General features: G+C 41.2%; 1 protein-coding gene across 1 annotated transcript; it reads left to right on the top strand.

The window, feature by feature from the left end:
- The first annotated feature begins 345 nt into the window (after nt 1–345).
- LOC136677356 (uncharacterized) lies at nt 346–16724 on the top strand. Its single transcript, XM_066654883.1, has 12 exons — nt 346–453; nt 826–960; nt 2250–2450; nt 4026–4191; nt 4350–4533; nt 4984–5069; nt 5801–6154; nt 6884–7063; nt 7443–7604; nt 7699–7748; nt 12496–12719; nt 14050–16724. Exons 1-12 carry the CDS (start codon nt 346–348, stop codon nt 14642–14644), a joined length of 2445 nt encoding a protein of 814 aa, XP_066510980.1. The 3' UTR covers nt 14645–16724.
- Nucleotides 16725–20938: the final 4214 nt, after the last annotated feature.

Genomic DNA, 20938 nt, shown 5'->3' with positions numbered 1-20938 from the left:
TGTTCTCTTTAAGTACAATCAGATTACCTTCGTTTGTTTCCCTGCAGGGAAGAAACAGGGTGCAATAACTGTGTACGCATTATTTACTGTGTTTCCTTGGAACGCCGTTTCTCTGCACTCTGCTGCTGCTTATATTCTCTGGGCTCCAGATGACATAGATCCCAGTCTCTGAGCACTATTGCGTTACACTCACGTCTTATTCATTAGTCATGCCCAAACTGAACAGGAGCTTAGTGGCTCGGGGTGTTCCAGAAACACTGCCACCCAGTCTTTTTATTAAATATCAAATATGATATGCACTAATTTTCCTGGTTCTTACAGACCTTCAGATGAGTGAGAGCAGTGATGGAGGCATATCAGAAAAACTCCACCAGAAGAACCCGGAGACACAGCCATGGTGTCCTTCAGGACCTGCTTAATAAAGGCTTTAGGACTGGAGGAAAGGAGGCCAATGTAAGTGTAAAACCTAAAGAGAATAGCATTGTTGTTGGACCAACTCCATGTAGCTTCATTATGTTGTTTTAATTATTTTTTTAAAAAAAACAAACAGCTGATTTTTAAAACTTGTGTTATAAATATATGATGAATGGACAAATACACTCTCATAAAAATGGTACTGTACAGTACAGCTATTGTATACTCAGGTACAAACAGTGTAAAAATATATTTCTTTAACTTCCATGCAAAGTTAGGAATGTTATTTCCTTCTCCTGTGGATTTACCATTTTGAAGATGGGTCTATAATTAACAGGAACAAAACTTGAACAATTGACTTCAAAATTCCATTTTGGTTTTCACTCATTCTCTTCTTGTATTGGACCACAGACTCATCCCCAGTTTGGAAGAGCTGAGAGGACTGGGACGCCTGTGTATCTCCAGCCTTTGGCCCTTGACAGCATTATCACCCGCAAAGGAAGCCTGGTGCTGCTGAACGGTCCAAGTGCCATTGAGATCTATAAGGTACAGTCCAAGATTAGAGCTGAATTTCTGGATATATTTACAAAGAGCTTAGTTTAATTTGATTTTAGTATAGGTTTTCCAAAATCTACATTTAAATAAAAAAATGTGTAAAGAAGATGTGTAGAACGCTTTTTAAAATGGTGCTACAAGAAAAACACACCCAGTTGAAAATCAAAGTATAAAAACACTCAAGCCTTTCTACAGGGTGGGCCATTTATATGGATACACCTTAATAAAATGGGAATAGTTGGTGATATTAACTTCCTGTTTGTGGCACATTAGTATATGGGAGGGGGGGCTTTTTAAGATGGGTGGACTTTTAGACTTTTATCTTTGGGGTCATCTGAAGGCAATTGTCTATGCTGTGAAGATACGAGATGTGCAGCACCTGAAACTACGGATACTGGAAGCCTGTGCTAGCATATCTCCTGCGGTGTTACTATCAGTGTGTGAAGAGTGGGAGAAGAGGGTTGCATTGACAATGGGCAGCACTTTGAACACATTTTATAAATGGTCATAAATAACTCATGAAAGATTAAAGTTACATTAAAATCAAACACACCATTGTTTTTCTTGTGAAATTCCCAATAAGTTTGATGTGTCACATAACCCTCTTCCCATTGAAAAAATAAAAATGGCCGACTTCAAAATGGCCGCCATGGTCACCACCCATCTTGAAAAGTTTCCCCCCTCCCATATACTAATGTGCCACAAACAGGAAGTTAATATCACCAACCATTCCCATTTTATTAAGGTGTATCCATATAAATGGCCCACCCTGTATTTTACTATTAGATACTAAATGTTTGGAACATATTCCAATACATTTGGTATAAACAGGAGTGGTGTTTTTGATCCAGAACTAATAATCCACCACCCTGTACCTGATCTTACACTTTAAAAAGGTTGTTACAAGTTCTGTTTATGTTAAGGAAGCAAAAATAGTTCTAGTGGCATCAAAGCCTAGAAATACAGCCTTGGCAGCTTGAACACATTGCAGTTATTCACTCTACTCTAAAACACACTCAAGTGTGTGAATAAACAGTTCCATAAAGCTTGTTCAGTTAAGCCTGCAGCTTTGCCGAGCTGTGTTTAGTAGAGATGTTATAATCAGTTTTTTTTCTGACAAGGTAACCGCATTCCCTGTCTGAGCCAAGCATGCTGTCTTTTTATCCCAGCCTGCTTTCTGTGGTCTTCTGACATCTCTCTCTCTCTTTCTCTCTCTCTCTCTCTCTCTCTCTCTCTCTCTCTCTCTCTCTCTCTCTCTCTCTCTCTCTCTCCCCTCACAGCCTGGGAGGAGGAGGAGTGAGGTAGTGAATGCAGCTCAGGGAACTGATATTTACCTCCCAGCTATCACAGGGAAAACGTCAAACCTGCAGACAGCCCGGGCCAGTCTCAGTCACTCCTGCCCCTATCTGTCCAGCCTCAGACGCAGAGACTCCGCCTCCTCTCTCCTCTCAAACAGAGGCTCAGACTTTAACAGCAAACAGGTGAACACACCCAGCCCCAGGCTCTACACTGATATAGCACACCATCGCTATGGCAACTGGATACCACCTGTCAAACGTATAACCCCTCTCAGAGTTTGTGTGTTTCTGGCAGAGCTGTCTTATTTATTCTATTCTGCATTCTACTAGTAATGCTGTGTTTGTTTTCCTTTACATTTTACTTTCATATATTTACACTAATAACTATGTTATTTTTTTATGTGCCTATTAACACTTTGCCTTGCTTTGCCTTGCCTATCCTGGACATAGTGGCCTTAATCAGACTTTTATAAATAAACCCTATAATGCAGTGCTCTTATGCTGATGTAACACACTAAAGCTGTTATAAATGACCTTACAATAACAATCCAAAATGTAGTATGAAGCCACCCCTGAATATTTGAGGCTGGTGGGAATTGGGGGTGTCTGATTTAAGAAAAAACCCTGAGTGAGTTGGTGTCTAGAGAGTTATAGCCATAAAAGTGTATATAATGAATAGGGAATGCATATTTCACACTTGTCTCATTTACAAAAATGGTTGCCAAAGTTGGGCAACCTGAGCTTTGGCCATAGATTTGGTCTCAGCATTGTTAGGGACACACAAAATGCTTCTCTGTAACCCCTCTAAATTCATGAGGTGCTCCCCTGAGAGCTCTCCAGCTCCTCCCCTACTGGGTGCCACTACAATATGTCATATAAAGATCTGTATTTAGATGGATATTTTGTATTACAACAGTTTATAATTTGAAATTGGATTTAAGTTTGTGATTTGTGGGTGTACTGTCACTTTAAGACCGTGCTGCTTCAGGCTTGGCCTCAAAAGTGTGTGGTTTTAATTCTGTGGGGATATTTGGGCTTGTAGCTACACAGATTTCTTACCATATCACGTCGGGAAAAACTTAGTTTTGGATTTGCTTCTGTCAGAGAGAGAGACAGAGTTTATTTCAAGATATTCTGTATCCTGCATAATTCAGAATAAACAGACGTGTTTTTTCCTTCTTACCCGGCAATGGAAGTTATTCCTTGGACGAGTGCATTGATCAGCTCACACCTCCTCTGTGTCTGGCAGTAAATATAATATTTGCATGTCGTACTATCCTTCCGACCCCTCCCTTTCAGCCTAAACGTCGTCTCGAAATTGAGCTTCTGGGAGGCATAATCGGAATTGTCTGCTCCAAAGATTTTGGCCAAATATTGATAGGGAGAATTCTTTCTTTCCAAAATATTGACATGTCCCTACCATACATATGCAAACCTACACCCCTGAGTCTGAGAGAGCATGACTGGACTCTTTGCGCGCTGGGTGGGTGGAATGGCCCCTCCTCTCCCCTCAGCTCTCTGCTCACGGTGGCAGCTTTTTCAGGTGTCTGCCAGCTGATGTAACAGATCTGGGCAGTTTGTGTTCTATTCTGCTGCATTAGACTGTGCAGTGCTTTTGCATTAGTTGCAGTTTAGAAATAAGTGGTGGGCTGACCTCAAATATCTTCAAGAAAACATATGTTTTCATGGTGGTCTGTGTTTAACATACTTTCAGTGTAATATTTGGATCCCACTGCACACACCCTTTCACCTCCGCAGAATTACCTAAAGGAACAGAAGGAGTCAAGGCGGTCCAATGTAACTGTGACAATGACGTACCTGGGCCAGGGAAAGCCTGGAGTCACCCCGGATGAGATGAAGGTGCTCCAGCAGATTTGCGGCGGGGAGAACATCTGTGTCTTTAAAGGATCTGTGCAGGCTGGAGGTAATAATTACCGCAGACGCCACACACTGTGAAGCCATGGAAGTGGAAATCCAATAATTCAGGCGGTTCTGAAGCATGGTGTTCCAGCTCAGTGGGAAATGATTGCGGTGAGTGTGCTGGCCTGTAAGAATAACCCAAGTCCCTGCTGTGTTGTGCAGAACAGTTTCAGTTCACCTCCCAGAGACACCTGGGCTTCCCATTCAGTGCCACCTTCTACGTCAATGGCCTCATGGCAGGCAGGATCAGCACATGCTGCGAATACCGCTACAGCCCTGGCTTCCAGCAAGGACGCAAGAGCTGCTTCAAACTCACACGCCTTAATGGAGGAAAACCCTGCTACAAGTGAGTGCTGCAGTATGATAATTGATATTTTATGAAGCATAGTAGCAAGAAGCAGTTTGTCATTTGTTCCAACAAAACACAGCCAAGGATATTTAAAGGAACATGAGATGTTGGCACTGGTGTACAGCAGATTGTGCCAGTGCCTCTCGTTATAATACAAACCTCGGGCATATTGCTGTGATTATATCACAGTTCTGTTATCTTTGTTTATTGTTAGGTTTTGAGAAAAAGAAGGTGGGGGGGTTTGTTTGTTTATCAACACTCCACAAGGTTAAATATTTCCATTCTATCAGGCACATCCCACTTGTTTGTAAGCAATTGCTTCGTTGCTAGGTTACGTGGGTATGTGGTGGAGTAATACTTAAAGAGTTTTGGTCAGAGTACCTTTATTGTGTACTATTGAACAACTGCTCGCTCCTTTAAGACTGAATGTAATGTTTTTTTTTATAGGTGTGTGAATTCAAGACACGGTATTGGTCAGCAAGATAAAGTCATCAGATCTCCCAGCAATCACAAAGCCATCAAATCTCAGGAAAGTTAGTATTAATTTAGTTTATTACTGTGGGTCTTGGAAAGAATCCCTGCATCAGATTACTGTCTATGAGGAGAGTGGTGTGCTCCCTGTGTCTGTGTGGGTTTGCTGTAGGTGCTCAGGCTTCCTGCCACAGTCCAAAAAAGCATAATTCATGCATAATTGTTGTCTATGAAATTCTTTACTTGTAGTGTATACTCAACCATATCAACCATAAAATTATGTCTACCTCCTTGATTCTACACTCACTGTCCCTTCTTAGAGGACTAGATGGCGACCAACACAAACTGTGCAGCAACAAGGTGGACCAATACAGTAGGTCCGTCTGAGAGTGGAAAATGAATGTGGACGCAATGTTTAAAACTCAAGCAGCACTACTTTGTCTGATCCAACTGTACCAGAGCAACACACACTAACACACCACCACCATATTCAGTGTCACAACAGAACTGAGATTGATCCACCAGCCAAATAATACTTCCTTTGTGGTGGTCCCATTTGGGGTCCTGACCACTGAAGAACAGAGTGAAACAAACAAAGTGTGCAGGGCAAGAGTCTAATTTTAGAACTACAAAGTGCTCTTGTCTGGTCAGTGGAGCTGATAAAATGGACAGTGACTGTAGAAAACAAGGATGTGGTCATAATGTTATGGTGGTTCGATGTATACGGCTTTGGTGATTTCAAACTATTGAAAGTTATTCTGAATTAATCGTTTTGCTTATGAAAACTAAATAGGTGTAGGTGTGATGGAGTCCTGCCCTTCCTCACCTTTATTCATCCCTCTGGGAATGGAGAGATCAGTGCGGAGGATGAAAAAGCTTCCCAAAGAAGGAGCTGATGTATCCACGGACAGTGAAGACCTGAACACCAGCGTGAAAGAGAGGAAACGACACAAACGGAGTAAAGGACGTCTCAGTCAACAGAGAGATGACAAGGTCTCAGAGGAAACCCAGAATATCCCAGGAGCTAAAGGAGGAGAGAATAAATCGGTGGATACCAATCAGCCGAGATCTGAGGCCAGAAGCTCAAACAATACCAAAGACCACGGCACAGAAAAACCAGAACCTGACATCAGAGTCCGAACCACAGGTGAGAGCTCATTATGACATAGCATGGCAGATGCTCTCATCTAGAGCAGCTTAATAAACATGATGCAGGTTAATATAGAATTACGTGTCTTGCCCATTGACCCTCATTGGAGTACACTCTCAAAAAAAGATACATTGTTGGTCACTTAATGTACAAACAGTGTAATTGTACCTTTTAAAGATACAACAGTGGTTTTAAAGTCCTGTTGTTTTCCTTAAAGGAACATTACATTCTCTTCACCAGAAGGAGAGGTGGAAATTTGTGATCTTTAATTATACAACTGTGTAAGATAAAAGAACATAATATACATGCTGGAGATGTATTGGGGCGTATGAAATCAACACCATTTTAAGATCTATAGTTATAATATAATAATTATGTTCCCTAATTAAAGGTACTGAGTATATTCCCTTGATGGTACCCCCACAGAGACATCAAAAAAATACCACTTCGGTGACCGTTTGTCTGACAGTGTAGAGTGGCATCCCAGGTGGGGAATTGAACCCTAGTCTCCCACAGTGTTACCCACTATGCTGTAATAATAGACAAACAGGTTCCAGTAAGGTCTGTTTAACACATTTGAAGAGTTAGGAGTTCACTTGGCTGCACACCACGCAGCTTTGACGTTACAAGCATCCTCTCTCCTGGTAAATCTCAGTGCTGTTTTTCATTGTCTGAGATCCACAGAATAAAAAAATGGGGAGTTAAAGACGGTTGTATTTCTCAAAGATTCATTGCAGGTCGGAGAAGGCATGAGTAAGCACAGTGGAAAGAAAAGGCCGGCTCCTCCGGAACCCAATGGCAAAAGCAGAAACGGGGAAAGACTGAGAGACTTCTATGAGGAATGTGTTGAAATGAGCACTGGTCTGGAATCAGGCCTAGATCAACAGAAGTGGTTCAAAGCAAACAGTGAGTAAAGAAGTGTGGCTCGTTGCTCACGGACAGGGTTCCCCCTCGAGCCTTTTAAACCCGTTCCTACTCAGTCAATCATTCGAACATAAAGTTTCATACTGCAGCACAAAGTAGCTTAGTTAGTGCACTGAGAAGTTAAAGCGACCTGGAGAATTAATACAGACTTTATTTTTTTTTGATCTTCTGAGTCATCCACTCTCAAGATCCAGCAACTTTGGACTTCTGAAACCTCCAACACCCTTCTCCAGCTTTTAGAAATCGAGGCTTACTTTTGACTTGCTATGCTATGCTAGTTAGTATATTTATACCATTATTACATACTGTTTAGCACTGTTATTCTTCTCAAATTACACACATCTTTGCATTCTGGTTTTAGAGCATGAAAGGAATAAGATTAAAGAGCAGATCACCATGGCTCCTCGTCCAAACGGCTCCGTTTCCGAGGTGGAGCTCAGTGAAGAAAGCGACAGCAGCGTCCTCAATTCAAACACAAGGAATCTCAGGAGGAACACCAAGCCGCCTGACGGATCTCACCAGGGTTAGTCTGTAAATCGCCACTGAAATCTACCTTTTGAGAAGACTGTACAGTTTTATCACCGAGCACTGGTGTTTGTTTTGAAATCTGTTTGCAGATGCTCCAGAGAATGACACTTTAGAGAAAGAACAAGAACTACAGAAACAGGTTGGTTCAGTCTCTGAAAGCTGATGTCACAAATTGTCAACCACAGTTTTAATTTGAGAATGTTTTTCACAATTTCTCATATCTAGCACTGGTGGTATGAGTCTGGGGTGTTCTCCCAATATCTGTGTGGGTTTCCTCCAGGTATTCAAGGGACTGGGCGATTGTGAGAAGGGCTGGGTGAATGTGTGTAACTGTCCAGAGGAGTGAGTGAGTGTGTGAGGGACTGAGTGAGAGTGTGAAGCCCCGGTGATGGACCTGTGGTCTGTTCAGGGTGTGTTCCTGCCTTGCGTCCACCTACACACAGTCTTTCCATTGCTGTCTGTCATTGAAATCACTGCTTTCCATGTGTGTGAGAGCATTCTAGAAGGGTAAAAAGGATGAACTACTTACTATAGCATTCAGCTTACTCTAAACATTCTACCTTAGAAATACTCATTTTACAGGAAAGGTGGAGCATCCAAATAAAGTGTTACCAACATTCTTAACTTTAAATGGAAGTTATGGTGAAACATTTTATCCAAGTCATTTGGGAGTCATTCTTTATGAAAGTGTGAGCCATTTTAAATACAAAACCCATTTCCAGAAAAGTTTGGAGATTTTGTAAAATGCAGTAAAGAAATGAATCTGTGATTTGCTGATGACTGAGTGTGTTGCTAATTGTAATTTTCTTTCCATTGAAAACACTAAAAATTTTTTGTACTTTGTTTTTTGTCTTTGTTCTTTTGTTTGTTAAATAAAGTTTCATGTAAATAAACAAAATACAGATTTCAGTTTTTAAGAAAGTGTCCAAACTTTCTCTGGGAATGGGTTTTTTGAAGAGTTTGTTCAAAGCGTACGACAGACACTTGTAAAAAATGAAAAGGTACAGTAGAGGTACACAATTGTCACTATAGGTACAAACAATGTAAATGTACCTTTAAAGGTACAGCAGTTTTACCAGTGGTAATTTACTGTGATATTACACCATTTCTTTCTTTTTTTTTTTTACGTTATTCATCTTTCCATTATTTCACAAACAACATCATTTATTATTCATATAATTCATATGGACCTTCTGCTCTCGTGTCAGCTTTTAGCCTCAGTTTGTCCACCAGGATGAACAAGAGGATCTAGTGTCCAAAAATCCCTCCCAAACTGGAGCTGAAAAATTCCTCACAGTTCAGTAGAGAAAGCCAGAGAGAGAGAGAAAGTTGGCATTCTCAACTCCATCGATCCATTACTCACTGCCCAACACATTCCTTTACCACGTCTTTCTGATTTATTCTGAGATTAAATCACCAAATCTATTTCAAATGATATTTATTGTAGGCCACTGGCGTCTAGACAGAAGACTTAAAGTAGGATTGCATCCCAAATCCATTATATAACATGTTCCATACCTTAAAGACAGAGAGCAGGAAGTCCAACAGCACTGAGCCATCTGTAGCTAGAGAGTGAGATAACAGTGAGTTATACCCTCAGTCTTGTGACCCAGGGCTGTTTATATCAGGAAACCCAGAGTGAGGTTACACTTCAGAATCCTTTTAAAACTATTAAAAAATTGTTTAAAACTAGTTCTAAAACCAAGGAATAGGATTAGACCAAATATATTCCAGAGAGCTGATGTAGAGTATCACAGCACTGGGAATCCTAAATCTACACCCATCACTCACTTCACATGTCTGTCACATCACTCCCTTTTGCATTCATTCATTCATTGTCTGTAACTCTTTATCCAGTTCAGGGTCGCGGTGGGTCCATAACCTACCTGGAATCATTGGCCGCAAGGCGGGAACAGACCTTGGAGGGGGCGCCAGTCCTTCACAGGGCGACACACACTCACACATTCACTCACACACTCACACCTATGGACACTTTTGAGTCACCAATCCACCAACCAATGTGTGGAAATCCACCTACCCAGAGAAAACACCAAACTCCTCCCAGACAGTCACCCGGAACAGGACATAAACTTACATCCTCCAGGTCCCTGGAGCTGTGTGACTGCAACACTACCTGCTGCGACACTAACTCTCTGTAAGAAGTTTGGTGTGTTCCCCCTGTGTCCGCGTGGGTTTCCTCGGGATGTTCCGGAATGATTCTCACTGTCCAAAAACACATGTTGGTAGGTGGATTGGCCAACCAAAAGTGCCCCTAGGATGTGTGAGTGTGTGTCGCCCTGTGAAGGATTGGCCTCCAGGGTGTGTTCCCGCCTTGCACCCAGTGATTCCAGGGAGGCTCTGGACCCACCGCAACCAGACTATTAATAAATGAATGAAGTTTGACACTGCTCTCTTCCACCACTCAGTTTAGTACAAGGCAGTGCAGATATCCATTAGCAAGTCTAAAAATACTGAATAGATAGTGTTCTTCTCCATAATCTGTCCAATTATGTTGCATTGGCAGCAATTCAAACAAGCAGTGGATGGCTTCACATCTCAGAGGAAGGAAAATTCAACCAGACAGTTCTACAATGACACCTCATGTAAATCTCCATACATCAGTGGATTTAACTGTACCTGTAGCTTGCTGATCTTTATTGCCCGAGGACCTCCTGTTATTCAGAGAACTACAGTTTCTCCAAAGGGGAAATTATGAGGAATGTATGCCAGGAAAAGCAATAAGCTACAGTTGGAGCTGATTTCACAGGCAGCTCAGCTGGATTTTTTTAGGTCTACTTGGTATTTAGAGATATTCTGAACTTTATTTTAAAAAGGTTGTGCATATTTATTTGCATTTGCTCCATAATCTCAAAGGCAATACCTATACAGTCCAATTCAGAACTCTACTATCCCTTGAGATATTAAGCTCTAGATCAAGTTAGGAAATATCTGCATATTATTATAGGAGATATATGTTACATCATCAAACAATATATAGTGAATTTTGCTGCTAATACAGAGTGAGGGAATTAGTCCTGTGTTAATCAATGTATTACATCTGTAATACCAAATGTGAAGTTGCACACAGGTTAGTCCTGTACTGTGTGCGACTATATGACAATATGTAATGGGGCATGGTGATTGGTTGAATGAATTTGTCATGGGATTCTCTTGCAATCTCTGTCTGTGGAATCCAGTATTCATGGGTTGGAGATGATGTCACTGTGTATCATAGCCACCACATTAGGCACCTACTCATTACTCAAAAACACAACTCAAAAACTTTCAAAAAAAATTTCTTAGACTAAAGACATCACATAGATGTTAGATGTTAAAATGAAAGGAATGTAAGTATGGAACCCTTTTCTCTCTGATCCATTTATCTGTCTCTCATTTTAAACAGTGCTGTTTTTCTGTGTCAGTCACTAGAGATGAGCTCCAATATATTATTCCACATAGCACCATATTCCCTACACATTCCCCTGCACATCACATATATATTAATATTATTTCACCCAGACAGTACTAAGACAATTAGTCAACAGGGAAAGTGTGAATCTCATTGCTGACCAAAATTTTGACATACAACAAACTACATGAATGAAGAAACGATTATTTTATGACCGACTTTGTACCCTACAAAGGATGGGGATTCTGCCTCAGCTTCGATGCAGCATGAAAATGCTCACTAATCGCTCACATTTTCAGACAAAGAGAAATACAGGGATTGGACAATGAAACTATTTGGCTGCTATAGCCATAACTTTGGTCACTTATGCCAATGCCAAACATCGGTTTCAATGGTGCAAGGAGCGCAAATCTTGGGCTGTGGACAATGCGAAACATGTATTGTTCTCTGATGAGTCCACCTTTACTGTTTTCCCCACATCCGGGAGAGTTACGGTGTGGAGAAGCCCCAAAGAAGTGTGCCACCCAGACTGTTGCATGCCCAGAGTGAAGCATGGGGTGGATCAGTGATGATTTGGGCTGCCATATCATGGCATTCCCTTGGCCCAATACATGTGGTAGAGGGGCGCGTCACTGCCAAGGACTACCGAACATGAAAGTGAAGTTGAACATCTCCCATGGCCTGCACAGTCACCACATCTAAATATTATTGAGCCAATTTGGGGTGTTTTGGAGGAGCGAGTCAGGAAACGTTTTCCTCCACCAGCATCACGTAGTGACCTGGCCACTATCCTGCAAGAAGAATGGCTTAAAATCCCTCTGACCACTGTGCAGGACTTGTATATGTCACTCCCAAGACGAATTGACGCTGTATTGGCCGCAAAAGGAGTCCCTACACCATACTAATAAATTATTGTGGTCTAAAACCAGGTGTTTCAGTTTCATTGTCCAACCCCTGTACATTATTAAACCTGAAATCAAATCAAAGAAATAATTTAGGCAGATGGTCACTATAAAACACTTTCCAAAAATCTGTTACACTGAAAGCGGTAGGATAGTATTTATCCTGTAAAAAAAGAGAAAAGAATGAGACAGTGGCATGTCTGTAGTCTCTTGCATGCTAAAATAACATGATTAATGAAACATATATATATATATATATATATATGGTCTGTGTTTTCCATTAGATCCTATTACAAAAATGCTAATATGGCTAACAGAAAAATAAAGGTATTTTCTCACATTGGCAAGCTGGTGGGCTTCTGTGCTTCTGAGTGTTGAGACTCTCCAGCACAGGGAAAGAGAAATCTACCACTTTTCCTATATGTTTACATTAGTACTGTGCTCTGAAATCAGACTTAGAAAAGCTGTGGAACCCCTGCTCTAAAGACATGAAAATATCCATGAACAAGAAAAAAAGACCCCATAACATAAGTTCAAAAATGCTGTGCTGTACATTTGAGTGTGTTTGTTTACAGCTGGACGCTATGACGGAGGTGCTGAGTAGCTCAGATGAAGTGGAGCAGCTGGTTCTGAGGAACACAGGACTGACCGATGACCTGCTGAAGGGGTTGGCTGCAGCACTGAAGAGCAGCTTATCCACAGTCACCATGATCAACCTCAATTTCAATCACATTGGCCCCCAAGGAGTTCACGTTCTGCTTGACCTCCTTCAGGTCAAACTAGAGATCAAAGGACTGCTGTAAGCCTCCATTTATATACACCTCAAGGGACAGACACCTACCTGGGGTCCAAAACTTGAGTTTTGAATCACAACCAATATTACAACTGTCACATTTACTTAATTAAATACAAAATAGATTCAAACAGACCTCTTCTGCAAACTGGCAATTATTGATCAGATAATATACTACTGCAAATTGTACTGTCTAATCTTAAGTAGTTTGATTAACAGGCGCATTTTTATATCATTCTATATGTTTTCCACTGTAGATGCTGTGTACAGACCTTCTGTAATACTTAATAATAATGGTATATTAATTAATAGTACTGGTACAGTATTAAGTAATAAAAAATCTCAACCAAATTCACATAAATTTTACCCCAACCCTAAACTTATCCTCAACCTCACCTGCAATCTAAACCTCGTGTTCACTCTTATTCTTAAACAGCTGTCGCACTAGATGGTCAGTGAAGTTTGTTGGGCAAAATCACATTCTTTTAATTGTATCCCGATTTTCTAGGGTGAATAAATTATTTGAACTTTTCACATGCAAATTCATACTCAAATTCAAAGAGTAGAAGTACAGTTCATTCAAAATGAGGTAACTGAGTGTTCAGCGTAACATTTTATATAACATGATCAAATCTGATTATAATATGGTCCATAAACATAAGGTGACAGTGATGTGCAGTCAGTCAGGAGGCTGGAACAGATGGTAAAACATTTGTAGTACTATTTTTAGTATTTTAGCTGTTTATGTTTGATGAGTTAGCCAGTTTGTTAGCAACTCAAGATGAGGCACTGGAAACTACCCCAAGCAACTTTCTCAAGTTGAAGATATGATGACCCCATAAGCTTTTGTTCTTCATAGCTCTCCTACTCCTTCCTCATCCTCACTGCCATACACTAGCCAAGGCTAAGCTGCCAACCACACCAAAATGGATGACTGTTCGCATTGCCAATGTTCCAGCCCCGCCTTTACCCTGCAGAGTAATGTGAAGTGTCTAGTTTGACCTCTGTGTAACACTGTTGAGAATCAATACGCTCTACTTATTCTATCATTCCTCCTCTTTCCCTAAAGAATTTTGGAATTTATTTGAAAGGATTTATAGCCATTGTTCAGTCTAGATTTGTTGTTTTGCCTTTGACCCGAATGATGGAATAGCTGTAAAAGAACAGTTAACATTCTACTCCATTTAGCTTCGTTAGCTTTTATCTTCTGCCTCCTAGCTTTGTGACAGCATGTAAATAAACGACACATATGTTGCAGATGCGAAGTTGGAAAAATAATAAAACAAATAAAAGAAAGAAAACATTAATAATTAATAACCCTTTCCTTTCCATCTAGATTGTTTGGAAACCAGCTTGGAGACACAGGAACTCAGATCCTGCTCAGTGGAGTGGCTGATCTTCAGGAAAAAACATCAGCTTCACCTAGAGTGGCACCATATCCCAGACAGTTCTACTTTCCACCTCCTACATTCACCCTCTTAGAGCTAGACTTGGGTGGGAACGGGATGGGAAGTGAAGGCCTGAGAGTGTTGGGCACTTACATGAGGTATCACTCACAGCTACAGTATCTGGGTCTAGCCCAAACACCATGCTCTGACATGGAGGCCTGGAATGTCTTGTTTGAAAGCCTGAAAGTGAACAGTAAAGTAAGTCATATCATGCTGGATGAGAACCAGCTGGGAGACCAGGGAGTCAAGCTGTTTGCAGAGGCTCTGAGAATCAATGAAAGCTTGAGGAAAGTGGATCTGGACAGTAATGGTTTTGGGGAAGCTGGAGGAAACGATCTCCTTCAGGCACTTCTCGGCAGGAAGCAGAGTTCTCTTGAACACTTGAGCTTGCAGGAGAACTACATCAGTATAGCACTGATGAGCAAAATACAGCAGGCGGTCACACCAGTGAAAACTACAGCAGAAGGACAAAACGACCCATAAAACCTTATTTTGACAACTGACTGATGTTTTGTAGATAATCAGTCTGTGTGTAACTAAGATTTAACTTGTTTTCAAGTTGACTTTGGAAGACCCTGTTAAATCTAACACTAACCCCAACCTTGACACCAGCACTAAACCGAGACCTTCTCCTAAACCTAACCATAATGTTGATTATCAACTATTGATCACCAAATATTACTTATTACTTTCATTATCAATAATTGACTGTCCAAATAATGTGTGACCCAACTTAGAGTGTAAATTGCTGTAGCAAGGCTTACATTTATGTCAGTAATTGAGAAAATGACCTGGGCACAGTGTTTTAAGCATTGGTCCATTCATCAGCAGATCACTGGTTCAATCTCTGGTGATACCTCAGCCATGAGGCCAGGATTTCAAGAGAGTATAATTGGCTTGGTAATGATTTGCTATTGATTTAATGTTTATAACATAAAAACATTTAATTAGCAGTAGTGTTACATTAGTGGAGGTTCAAAAAGAGGCAGTGGCTGGCTTCACGTGTCTCAAAGGAATTCAGCTCACCCGTTAGTCATAAAACATTTTTACAGAAGTGTTGTCATCATGTTACGGCTGCAGATCCATATAAAACCTTTAACAACAAAATTTAAAAAATAGAGATATGAGTTTTATTCTGACAGCAGTGAAATGCAGAATGTGGACATGTAGACTACACTAGTAGCGGATAGTACTGAATGCGTAGCGGAACCTGCCCCCAGCACTGACCAAACATAAAAAGAGGAAAACTGTGAGCTGTGTGTTTGGACGACATCCAGTAATTTTAAATGAATTGCTTTATTCAGACTTCCATCTGCTTGGGAGTTCAACATGAACTTGGCCAGGGGAGGAAAAGATTCAGAGAAATATTTGCCTCAGCTCTTGATTTGGCCTTTCAACTCTGAGCCAGCTTCTGTGCCCCTCAGCAGCACGCCTCTATTAGCATTGCTTTAAAGTCAGTGGCTTCCTTGTACATCCTGTAATTGTTGTAAAATTCAGTCAAGGCCAATGAAATTACCATTCCAAAGTGTCCTTAACTGTAAACTAGAAGGTCGTCTAGAGTGCGGAAATAATTATCTACATGCCCACCCAAACCTGTCTAAGTACACCACTGCCCTTGTAGTCTTTTATTTACCATCGCAAATAATCATTAATTTACGTAATGACATCAATGTACTGTCGTTGTCCAAGTGTCTCCAAGATAGTAACTTTACAGAAGAAGGTTAAAATGGTCTTTACAAGTATCACTGTGTTGATTTTACCATTTATTGTGATGTTTTAAAGTAAAGTTCGCCAATGTCAGCTAAATAGAGTGCTATATTGTACATTATAAAAGCACAGAATATACCATTATAACCGAAGAGGGATTTACCTTCCTGTAAATGGACTGGTTCAGGTAGAATATAGCTGTAGTGGAGGCTGTGATTATTCTGTAAAATACAATGCTTTCATTCACACAACAGCAAATTTCTCCCCCAACATTCATGTTCTAGAATGGCATGACTCCTTCAGCAGTGATGGCTTGGAAAAAACTGATCAAAGCTTTTCACAGAAATCATTTGTGCCTCAGGCTGTAATTGAGCTGGTCTAAATCCCCCTGCATACCCCCTTTATTCTGTCAGGTTGATCTTTTCCCCTCTATCCCTGATTAACATCACCACTGGAATCAGAGGGCTGAGAGATGAAGTCCATCATCAAAGTTTGGCTATGAAATTCTCAGTTAAAGCTATGGAATAGTTACCAATCCATTACAAATTACTAATTATTTATTTTAATGATGTTATTAATTATTATCATTCATACATTTTCTGAAAACCATTTCATCCTGTTGAGGCAGTAACACACCCTGGACAGGGTACCACTCCATTACACACTCACCCAGTGGCTCACACACACACCTAAGGACACTTCACACAGTCAATCCACCTAAAAATGAGTATTTGAACTGGGGGAGGAAACCAGAGGACCTGAAGGAAACCCATGCAGCCGTGAAGAGAACACATTAAACTCATCACAGACAGTGACTTGAGGCAGGGATTGAACCCACAACCCCTGAACCCTGGAGCTGACACACACACACACACACATACATATATATATATATATATATATATATATATAGCTTTCTCATCTTCCTCATGACACATAAGACAATTTTAATGTCTGTATTATATGTTTAGACATGTATTAATAAAAATTATATTTTGAGACTATAAAAGCTCCTCTGTTGTTGTCAGTGGAATCTGTTAAATCACTGCTGCCCAAGAGTCCGTGCAGGGAAAGCTATGTGCTTCTCTGAGCTTTTCCTGGCCTCACTTCAGTGATTCCTTATGTCTTCACACAAATGAGATTTCAATCTTCTCTGAATAGAAGACTGTTGCGAGACTTTTTCAGTCTCTGTGCCAGGAGTCAACTGATCACAGACCTGCCATTTTCAAAAGCTCCAGATACGCTCAACAAATCCTCCTTTTACTCAGAAAACAAGTGTAGACTTTCATATCAGGAGTTATATACAGAGGACACTGGCACCCGAACCTTATCCAAATAAAGCACAGAACTCATCGGGGTTTGTTTAAAAAGATGTTTGAAAAGGAGCAGTTTGGTGAAAAATCTAATTTAGTCTGATTTTCACTTAATCCCAGAATCTAGTCAATCTGCCAGAATGTTGATGCCTTAAGTTTGCTTCTACAGTTTTGGCTGGAGCTACATGCTAACATAGCTAATGTTAGCCAGTACTGAAAACTCATATGCAAGGAAAGATAACTCCACCAGTTATTTAACAATGTCTGCATAAAATTAAATGTAAATAGGTACAACATTTTCTTAATTTAAAGCAACTGCACAGCATTCATTCGTCTTCTGTTCTGGTTCACAGTGGGTCCTAAACTTGCCTGTAATCACTTGGTGCAAATATTTCCTCACACACTACAGACATTTTTTCACAGCAAACCCACTTATCAACATGTCTTTTTAGATTGTTGGAGGAAACCACAGCACACAGAGGAAACCTACACAGATAGAGGAAGAACACACAAAATTCCTCACAGGCCATGACCAGAGAACCCTGGAACCCAGGACCCTGGAACTGTGTGAAAGTGACTCCACTGTGAGGCTATCTACAGTAAAATATCATTTGGACTCATACGTTTTTAACCCATCTGTAGTAGTGAACATAACACAACAACCTTCAAAACCACACACACCAGTGTACTCAGCACCCACCGACCCAGTCATCATAACCACACTCATCACCACAGCCCTGAGTCACCACAGCCTTTGTTCACGTTTACACTAAGAGTGACTAAGAGTATTTTTGCATATGATTTGAGGCTGGTGAATAGAAAGCGAACTTCAGTTTTTCCAGGGTCAAATTAATCCAAGTATTAGCTCCTAATTTAAAGGGAATGTCTACGATTGTGGGGTTACTCTGTTCTCTAGTTTGTTAACGTTCAGAAGCTTGGTATCTTTTAAGGTGGAAAGGTATGTTTGAGGGGAAAAAAAAATCACTGTTGTTTGTATGTAGCTGAAATATACCTTGCATCCTATTCACTGTTTGAAGTGAGCAAGATGAGCAATATCCTCATCTTGGTTCATGCTTTTCAATGTTTGGAGTTCTCTCCACTGTCTAAAACGTCCAAAATCCCCTTTCCTTTTTTTTTACTATTGACACTGGGGCTTTGTAATCACATTACACTGTTTTTGAGCACGCAAACCAACTGGTGAATTCTCTGGAGAACTCACCAGCCATTTTCATCAGCAAGTCATCCACAGAGTTGCTCTAAAATGTAATATCCTGTTAATACTATATAAGTTAAGGTGAATGAAACAGTTCAAAAGCCCAGAAAACTACCCTGTGGCCACAGATGAGAACATTCTAGGTTAAAACACTGTGCAAATATGTCCCCTTTACATTCTTTTAAGTCTGTGTTGGCTGTGTTTCAGTCATCGTCTCCTCGCAGTGGGGTGTGATCACATGGAAAGTGAAAAGTCAGTTTGTCAATGGTGAGCTCTGTGTGTGAGGAGTGGGAAGCGTTTGGTAAAACAAACTCCACTGGGACAGCAGCATGTAGCAGACAACACAAGAGTCCTAGTAGTTTGAGGCGGCTGTCAGAGGGTGGGTTTGTGTAGTTTGGTGGGGCACTGTGTTTGCACTGACCACAGCTAGTGGACTAGTGTCAGGACAGCAGGGCTTGTGTCTGCCCTCTGAGTTCAGCCCTGCTCTTAGCCTGGGTAAAAGCTAATTTGTTTTTGTCTGGACAGTATGAATTAAATGCTGTCAGAAAGGCTGCTCTGAATAAGGCCACAGTTCTCATGCTATGCTCTAAATATTTACTTTTGGTGAATGATAAATAGAGCAGGTGCCAGCTGCGAGAGCCTCGCTTAATCATCTCCAACTGAGCTTGAATTTTTTTAAAAAATTCACCTCTAAACCCAGACCTGAAGCTGCACTTGCTCACTCTGTTTTGAAGTCCACAAGTACAGTGTTTACTGTGCAGCAAAGTGGGGCACATACTAATACACTCTGGCTTTTGGTCAATTATTTTAAAATGCTTGTGCTAGAGTTAAACATAAACACAGCTCACTGTAAGTTGACAGTGTGCTTGGACACATTATAGGTATTTCGTTTTTTCCCAGAATAGGTAAATGATATTTATAATATATTTCTATTTAATGTGTCTAGTCTTGTCTTCAATTATTTTTAAATGTTTTAAGTCCCTCCAAGAAATCTGTAGTTGTGCTTCTGCACAGCCAAAGCCTTTGGGGCAGCTGTGGCCTAAAGGTTAGAGGACTGGACTTGGTACAGGAAGGTTGCCATGGCTGAAGTGCCTTTGAGCAAGACATGTAATGCCCAAACACTCCCTGGGCGCTGGGGATAGCTGCCCAGTGCTCCGTGTGTATGTGTGTGCGCTGCCCCTAATCACTAGTGTGAGTGTGTGTTCACTGCCAGGGCTGGGTTAAATGCAGAGGTCAAATTTCATTGTACAGTTTATATTTAAAGACAACATATTATAAATGCACGTTTACAGTGCATTAGCACATGAATTTGCAGATCTGGAGCTCCTACCAACCCAGTCCAGTCAGTTTGTTTAGAGCTGCCTATGTCAGTAAACATGGGACAAAACGAGTCGTTCTGATTAAATGCCAGTTCCCTGTAATGATGACCAACAATGTTTGTTTCTCCAATTAGTTTGTTTGGAATTTTCCCCAAGAGATGAATTTAACCAACATTGAATGCAATCATTCATCCATTATCTGTAAGCGCTCATCCAGTTCAGGGTCACGGTGGGTCCAGATCCTACCTGGAATCATTGGGCACAAGGTGGGAATACACCCTGGAGGGGGCGCCAGTCCTTCACAGGGCAACACACACACTCACACATTCACTCACACCTCCGGACACTTTTTGAGTCGCCAATCCACCTACCAACATGTGTTTTTGGACTGTGGGAAGAAACAGGAGCACCCGGAGGAAACCCACGCAGACACAGGGAGAACACACCAAACTCCTAACAGACAGTCCCACAACTCGAACCAACAACCTCCAGGTCCCTGGAGCTGGGTTACTGCGACACTACCTGCTGGGCCACTGTGCCGCCCTCAGTATTTCTACAATGAATCATATATTCCACAGGCATCATCATCTTTTTCTTCTTCTTTCGGCTGCTCCCGTCCGGGGACGCCACAGAGGATCAATCGCGATACGCACCGTCGATCTGGCACAGTTTTATGCCAGATGCCCTTCCTGAAGCAACCCTCCCTATTTATCTGGGCCTTGGGACCGGCACTACAACACAATGCATTCCAGTGTCTAGGTACACACAGTCACACATATGGACAGTCTTCTGAGTTGCCAGTCCACCTACCAACGTGTGTTTTTGGACCATTGGAGGAAACCCACGCAGACACAGGGAAAACACACCAAACACCTCACAGGCAGTTATCCAGAGTGGAGCCCGTACCCAAAACCCCAGTTCCGTGAAGCTGTGTGACAGTGACACTATCGTGCTGCCCTATATATTCTACAGGCATAGTAGGAAGAAAACAGAGCCCCCAGTGGGAAACCATGGAGAAACAAGGAGAACACAACTGTTCACAGTGACTAAAGGAGGGGTTAGAACCCACAACTACTAGACCTCTGGAGTTGCATGAGAGCGACACTTCCTGCTGAGCCACCATGCCTCCCTTATTGGTCCAAATTTTAGAGTACTCTCTTAAACAGCGACCTTTCTTTGTCAGTTAAGATTTTCCAAGTTAAGAGCTATTTTTGTTTTGGAGAGT

Source organism: Hoplias malabaricus, chromosome X2, assembly GCF_029633855.1.
Source record: "Hoplias malabaricus isolate fHopMal1 chromosome X2, fHopMal1.hap1, whole genome shotgun sequence".
Taxonomy (NCBI): Eukaryota; Metazoa; Chordata; class Actinopteri; order Characiformes; family Erythrinidae; genus Hoplias; species Hoplias malabaricus.
The sequence above is the reverse complement of the archived record's forward strand: the minus strand, read 5'-3'. Positions and strand labels throughout refer to the sequence as shown.

Coding starts and splice junctions, on each gene's coding strand:
- LOC136677356 (XM_066654883.1), top strand. CDS start 346: ATGGAGGCATATCAGAAAAACTCCACCAGAAGAACCCGGAGACACAGC. Junction 454..825: donor CTGGAGGAAAGGAGGCCAAT/GTAAGTGTAAAA, acceptor ATTGGACCACAG/ACTCATCCCCAGTTTGGAAG. Junction 7,605..7,698: donor GCCTGACGGATCTCACCAGG/GTTAGTCTGTAA, acceptor ATCTGTTTGCAG/ATGCTCCAGAGAATGACACT.